This window comes from Belonocnema kinseyi, chromosome 10 (genome assembly GCF_010883055.1).
Source record: "Belonocnema kinseyi isolate 2016_QV_RU_SX_M_011 chromosome 10, B_treatae_v1, whole genome shotgun sequence".
In the NCBI taxonomy this organism is placed as follows: Eukaryota; Metazoa; Arthropoda; class Insecta; order Hymenoptera; family Cynipidae; genus Belonocnema; species Belonocnema kinseyi.
The window spans coordinates 13,608,411-13,616,135 of record NC_046666.1 but is presented as its reverse complement, the minus strand read 5'-3'; the positions used below and the strand labels follow the sequence as shown (position 1 = coordinate 13,616,135).

Sequence of the window (7,725 nt, the reverse complement as noted above, 5' to 3'; positions counted from 1 at the left end):
CCCCCCCCCCCCCCCCAGCAATATCTTAATCTCTAAACTCGAAATACCCACTCGTCTAGAATAAGACGCTCACTTATTAGTAGTAAACCTTTCATTTTAATTTAAAAATCACATTTTTTATTCTTTGGAAAAAAATCTCATTTTTTATTCTTTGAAAAACAAAAATCACATTTTTCATTCTTTGAAAAACAAAAATGTAAGGAGTTAGCTTTAGGTTTGTGCAATAACAGGACTTGCAATTTGAATAAAACAAATGTTGGTTGAATTATGGGGAGAAGTTTAAGTTTGGAAGCTAAAGCTCTCGAGAAGTTGCTGCACGTTTATGAACGCAATGTAACGTTCAATATTAAAAAGGTGGAGTAGAAACTCTGGAAGTTTCCAATTTCATGTCCAGTAGTTTTTGAGACTTTAGTGGAAGTAAAACGTGTCAATTATTTCCGAACCAGGTGGTGCTCGGTGGAGGTCGAAGGCATTTCGTCCCCAAAGTGGCATTGGATCCTGAGGAGCCTGAAAAGGAGGGCAGACGCCTTGATGGAAGGAATCTAATCGAAGAGTGGTCGAGAAATCGACGACTTCGGAATCTTCCTGCAGAATACGTCGCAAACAAGGAGCAATTCGATAAAATTGATCCAAGAAAAGTCAATCATTTATTAGGTAAGTTCTCGTTTTGATCCTATTTGATCCAATTGAGCTGCCGGATTTGACAAGGGCACCTAAACTTATTTCGCCGGAATGGGAGGGCCCTTGGAAGCTTTCAAAAACATTTTCGAATTTTTTTATAAAAAACTATATTTAGATGTAGAATTTCATTGCGCATTTTTGTTCCCCAAGGCAAAAAGTCGCAGCTTATTTAGTTTTATAATTAAAGCGAAAATACTGGCTTTTTTAAAAAAATCAATTTTTACTCGTTTTTTACTTCAACTCGTGCTTAGTCAATCATTTTTTTTGGATTTTTAAATAAAATTTTTAAGGAATATAGTTTGAAATGTCTTTTGACTGATAAAGTAAAGTGAATTCACAAATTCGTTTATAAAAATTTTTTATTAATGTTTTTCTTATGCGTGGCGCCTATCGGACTTCTCTAACTTCCAGCGTTTCGCTTATCAAGGGAATTTTCAACAACTACAAACTTCCAGCGATAGAGTTCTTAAAAACAGTACAAAGAAGTTTTCTGGAAAGTTTTAGCTTAATCGAATTGATATTCAAGAAATTATTAACGTCTCAAGTCGATAGCGGCAAGGCGACTCGCGCGCGTGCTGTAACGAGAGTCTCAGATCCGATTTGTAATACAGTTCACCGGAGCCAAAAATAAAAACTAATCAAGTAATCTTGTATTGTCAAAGTATTATAGATAAATAAATAATAATGCCTAATGTAAAGTAATTTATTCATTTAATATTTTTTCAAGAAATAATAATATTATGCCAAGAAATACTATACGTTTTCTTTTATTTTTGTAGGGATTGTCTCAAAAATAGAACCATTCTATTGTACATAATATTAAATGAATAAATTATTTTACATTATGCACTATTATTTGTTTATGCATAATATTTTGATATTACCTGATCACTTAATTATTATTTTTTTTATTTTTTTTTTGACGTCGGGGAAGTGTATTATAAATCGGATCTGAAACTCACGCTACAGTCGCGCGCAATTTGCCTAGCCGCTATCGAATATGAGACGTTCATAACTTCTTAAATATCAATTCGATTGGACTAAAATTTTCCAGAAACCTTCTTTGTACTGTTCTTAACAACTTTTCTGCTGGAAGTTTTTTGTTGCTCAAGATTCGCTCGATAAACGAAACGCTGGAAGATAGAAAAGTTCAATAAGCAGCATGCATCAGAAAAAAATTTACAACAATTTTTTTAAAATAAATTTTTATATTACTTTTGCTATATAATAATAATAATCAATATAACAAAGGTGTCCAGCACATTAATATAAAAAATTTAATTTGCAGATTTTTATACATTTCTTAAACGAAAGCTTTTTCAGAATTTAAGAAAATTTTAAAAAATGAACAAATTTTCCTTAAACTCCTGGGAAAATTTCAACTCATTTTTTATTATTACACTCAAATTTTAAAAGAGAATTAATCTATATTTTCACACATTTCAGATTATTTCCTAAAATTTCGAAAAACAATGTTGATGATTTTAGAGTAGAATGTTTCAATTAGCAGGATTTCAAAGTTTTATAAAAAATTTGATTTCAAAATATTATTTTTTTTTTAGGCTTTTAAAAAATGTTAGGAAATCAAAGTTTAAACTTAAAATTTCGAACACAAAAATTAGAAGCCTTTAAAAATTGTTAAAGGCTTCAACAAAATAAAGAAATGGTTTTTTTTAAATTTATACTAAAATTTAAAATGATTTTTTATCTGACAAAATTTATTTCAAGAAAATATGCAAAAATATTTTCAAATATTCTAGAAAAGTTGTTGAATTGTCAAAAAAGAATCTAGAACATTCTAATGTATTTCATTCAATTTTGCAGAATTCCTTCAAAATATTTAGGAAAGTTTAATCATTTAAAGATCTATTTTAACGCTTTTACTCAATTTCAAAAATAATTTCAAATTTAGAAAAATTGAAAACAACTTTTAAAAAAATGCAGTTTTTTAAAGATTATAAAAATTTTAAACATTTTCAAAGATTTTAAAAGTTTTGAACGTAATTAAAAAAATGTGTTAAGATCCGCAAGATTTTAAGACAAGTTTAAAAATAATTCGAGTTAGTTTGAAAGATATTCAGGAATTTTCAAAGTTTCAATGAGATTCGAAATATTTTTAAAAATTGGAAATGTTTCCGAATAAAATATATTCCAATTTTTTCAAACATTAAAAATACTGCATTTTTTGTAAATTAACTAGTTTTTTTTTATTTTCTAAGATTCTGTAAAATAAAATAAAAATTCTCAGAAATGTTCTAGGTGCTCTTTTGGCATATTTAAAATGTTTGAAAAGTCTTTTTTGTGAAACATAGGAAAGTTCGGTTTAAGATAATCTGAAAAAAACAAAAAAATTAATTTTAAAAATAGTTCTTCGAATTTCTTTTTGTATTAAAAATTATTTTTTCCTTCAAATTATAATTTGCCTACCATTTTTCTTTTTGTCTAAAGATTTTTTTGGTAGAAAATTCAAGAATTTGTTTGAAAATATTTTTTTCTTTAATTTCAAAATTGATCTTCTTTGGTACAACTTTATTCTTTTTTTTTATTAAAACTGAAACTGTTTGGTTTTAGAAACTAAAATCTTTTTTATTTGAGGATTCAACTATTTTATTCACATTGGCCTTTTCAGATAAATTTAACTTTTTTGTTTGTTAAAAAGAATGTCTTAGTTTTCAATTTATTTACTATATTTTTGGTTGATAATTTATAATTTCAGTTGAAAATTCATCTTCTTTGTTAGAAATTCATGCAATTGGTTGAGAATTAACATTTTTAAAAATATATATTTCAGGTTAAAAACCTAAACTAATTTATAGAAAATTCGTATCTTTCGGAAAATATTTTAAATATTATAAATTTTTAACAATTTTAGGCCCTGTTGGAGCTTACTGTCAGCAATCGGTGTTTTTCGTAAAAAAAAACATTATATTTTTTAAAAAGAAATTTGAGGGTTCTCGTCATTAATTATTACCATTTAACGACAAACAATTAGATTTTTAATAAGAGTTACATTTTTTAAATGTGAGGTTATGTTGGTGTGCTTAACCGGAAATCAGCATTTTTAACAAAAAAATCATTCGATTTCAAAAAAAGATTAAATTTTATTGTACAATTTCAATTTAAGTCAGCGATTTTCAATATATATTTCAGAGAAAATTTTTTATTTTAAAACAATCTAAGGTTATGTTAAAATTTTTTTTCCATGGAATCGATTATTTTAAACAAAAATTATTATACAAGATTTAAAATCTTTCAAACAAATTATTTTTGTTAATTTTTATTGTCTGAAATTAGCATTTTAATTTTTTCTCAATAGTTTTAAAGCAAATCTACAACTTTTCAATAATTTAAGGTTATGTTGGCGTTTTCCACGAGCAATTGATATGTTTAATGAAAAAACTCATTAGAAAAAAAATTTTTTTTGCAAAATTGTGGGTCGAGCTAGCGGTTTTCAATATTTTTCAAACGATGTTTAAAATTTTGAAACAGTTCAAGGTTATGTTAACATTTTTCACATGAAATCGATCATTTTTAACAAAAATCATTATAATTTAAACAATATTTAGAACCTGTCAACATTTTTGGTTAATGTGAGTGTTTTGCGTCCGAAATTGGCATTTTTGTTTTTAAACAAATGTATTTTAAAGAAGATTAATCACTTTTCAACAATTTTAGGCTATGTTGGCGATTTCCACTAGAAATAGTTATATATAGTGTAAAATTATTAGATTTCAAAAAAGAATATACTTTTTTATATAATTGTAGTTCTAGCCATTGGATTCCAATATAAATTTCAAAAGAAGATTTACAATTTAAAATAATCAAAGGTTATGTTAACATTTTTTACATTAAATCAATTATTTTAAATAAAAATCTATTAATTCCAATCCCGATTTACAATTTGGAACAATTAATTCTTAAGTTATGTTAGCGCTCTCGTCGGTTATTATCGATAATTAACCAAAAAATATATATTCCAAAGAATGGTTACAATTTTTTAACAATTTCAGGTTATATTGATGTTTTTGACCTGAAATGAGAACTTTGAAAAAAAATCTTCAGAATTTAAAAATATTTAATATTTAATTTATTTAATAATAATATTTAAAAAATGAGTGAATTTCAAAAAGATTCTAATAAAAATTTCGAATTGCCTTAGTGTTTTTCGTCGGAAAAAATTGAATTTCCAAAATTAAGAAAGTAAAAATTGAAGAAAATTGTAAATTTAATTTTTAATTCTTCTAAATTCAACTTTCAATGTTCTTCAATTTTCATCTTAAGAAAATGTAATTCAATTTAAAAATTGCGTACAACAAATGAAAATCATGGACGTATCAATATTTTGAATATTTTAATTTATTTGAAAATGCTAAATTTAACAAAAAATAACATTTTCAAATAATCTCACAAAAAATGGGCTGGAGTGACAGAATTAGAAAAGATTCAATTATACAAATGTACCAGTGATAATCTGGTAAATTTCTTTTCGCCGGAATCAAGCTGCACAGCGGTAAAATGAAAAAATGAATATTAAAATGAACCAGTGAATATTAAGTCGAGTTACTGTAGGTAAAATTTTCGATAGAAAGAAATTATGGAAATGTTCTTTTGTCGAATAGGGTTAAACTTGTAATATTTAAATTTTTTAAATTAATATTTATTAATAATTATAAGTTTTACTTTATTAATAATATATAGTTAACTAATTTTGGTAAAAATTCACCGCTTTTAGTTAATTCAACTGAAGATTCATTGTGTTTTTTTTTATTTTTTCAAAATTACTTTATGAAACTAAATATATAAAAATTACAGTTTTGTTTAAAAGTGTATCTCTTTTAGTTGAAAATTAAACTATTTCGCTGAAAATTCTTATTTAATAGTTGAAAAGTTAACCATCAAATTTTTTTATTTTTTATCTTGAAAACTCAACTATTTTGTTTGAAATTTGTTTATTTTGGTATAAGGATAATCTCCTTTATGAGAATTAAATTATTTAGTTAAAAATTCATACTATTTATAACAAATTCATGTTTTTTGGTAGAAAATTAATATTTTTGAGGAAAATTGCACCATTTAGTTCAAAATTAACTAACTTTGTTAAAACTTTAACAATTTTAATTGAAAGTATCCTTTTTAATTAAAAAATCATCTGCTTTGTTAAAGTTCATCTCTTATTGATGACTCGTCGATGTTGTTGCAAAGTATTCTTCTGTTTAGTTCAAAATTAATTTTTTTAACTGAAAATTTAAATATTCCCTCTTTGACTTAAAAATTAATCTTTTTCAGTTAGGAATTTTACTATTCAGTTAAAACTTCATATATTTTGTTGAAAATTCGTCTTTTGTTAAAAAATCAATCTTCTTGGTTAAAAATTCATTTTTGTGATTTACAAATTCAACTATTTGGCAAAGAATTCATATACTTCGTTGAAAATTTGTCTTTTTTGAGCACAAAACTATTTTATTGAAACAACTTTTTTATTTGGTTAAAAATTTATGTTTTCAACCGAAAATTTAACCATTACATTTTTGTTTAAAGATTGGTACTTTTCGGTTGAAAATTAAAATATTTAGTTAAAAATTCATGTATTTTCTTAAAAATTCGTCTTTTGGTCAAAAATCAATCTTCTTGGTTGACAATTTATCTTTTGCTCAAAATCAATCTTTTTGGTTAAAAATTCATTTTTCGAAGCTGGATATTAAACTATTTGGTAAAAACTTTAACAATTTCGTTGAAAATTTGAATATTTTGTTGAAAATTCTTGATTTTTTTCTATTTTTCTGAAAATTAATTTTTAAACTAAAAATTCAACTTTTTCTTTTTTCTGTTTGAAACCTGATCTGTTCCATTTAAAAAATTTTACTATTTATTTAAAAATTCACGTATTTTGTTAAAAATTTATCTTTTGGTCAAAAATAAATCTTCTTGATCAAAAATTAAGCTATTTCTTAAAAAATTGAACTAGTTTGTTGAAAATGTCAATATTTGATTGAAAATGTAACCTTATTTATTAAATTCGTCTTTCTAGTCGAAAACTTAAATTTTTGTTGAAAATTTGAATATTTTGTTGAAAATGCTTGATTTTTTTACGAATTAATTTTTCAACTGAAAATTAAACTTTTCTATTTTTATTGAAGACTAATCACTTTCAGTTAAAAATTTCACTATTCAATGTGAAATTGATGTATTTACAATTAGATAAAAATTCGTCTTGCGGTCAAAAATCAACTTCCTTGCTTTAAAATTGATTGGTTTTATTTAAAAAATGAAATATTTTGCTGCAAAATTCTGTTGAAAACTCTACTTTTTGTGTTAAAAAATAATTCTTCAATTGGAAATTTAACTATTTCATTTTTTGTTAAAAACTGAGTTTTTTCAGTTAACAATTTAACTATTTAGATGATTTTTTTTGTCAAAAGTAATCTTCGTGGTTGAAATTTTGTCCTTGGATCAAAAATAAATCTTTTTGGTTGGAAATTTATCTTTTGGTCGAGATTAACGTTTTTGGTTAAAAATTAATCTTTGTAAGCTGAATATTAAACTATTGGGTAAAAAAATTAATTAGTTTGTTGTAAATTTGAATATTTTGTTGAAAATTCTTGATTTTTTTCTTCTATTAAAGAATTTAATATATAAAAATTGTATTGAAAATGCAACTATTTTGTTAAATTCATCTTTTATGGTCGAAAATTTAACTGTTTTGTTGAAGGTTTGAATATTTTGTTGGAAATTTTTTCTTTTTTCTTAAGAATTCACGTTTTAATTAAAAATTCAACTTTTGCATTTTTTATTTAAAACTGATCTTTTCATTTGAAAAATTTAATTTTTTATTTTAAAATTCATTTATTTAGTTGAAAATTCATCTTTTTGGCAAAAATTAATCGTCTTGATAAAAAATTCAGCTATTTTGTAAAAAATTGTACTATTTTGTTAAAAATATAAATATTGTATTAAAAATGCAACTATTTTGTTAAATTCATCTTTTATGGTCGAAAATTTAACTGTTTTGTTAAAAGTTTGAATATCTTGTTGGAAATTCTTAAT

The 7,725-nt window shown here is 24.1% G+C and overlaps 1 protein-coding gene across 1 annotated transcript in view; it reads left to right on the top strand.

The window, feature by feature from the left end:
* Positions 1-7,725, top strand: part of LOC117181033 (alkaline phosphatase-like) — a 501,469-nt gene that overhangs the window by 385,090 nt on the left and 108,654 nt on the right. Inside the window, exon 5 of the mRNA XM_033373602.1 lies at positions 447-654. Within this exon, the coding sequence (XP_033229493.1) occupies positions 447-654 (208 nt within the window). The remainder of the gene's footprint in view (positions 1-446; positions 655-7,725) is intronic.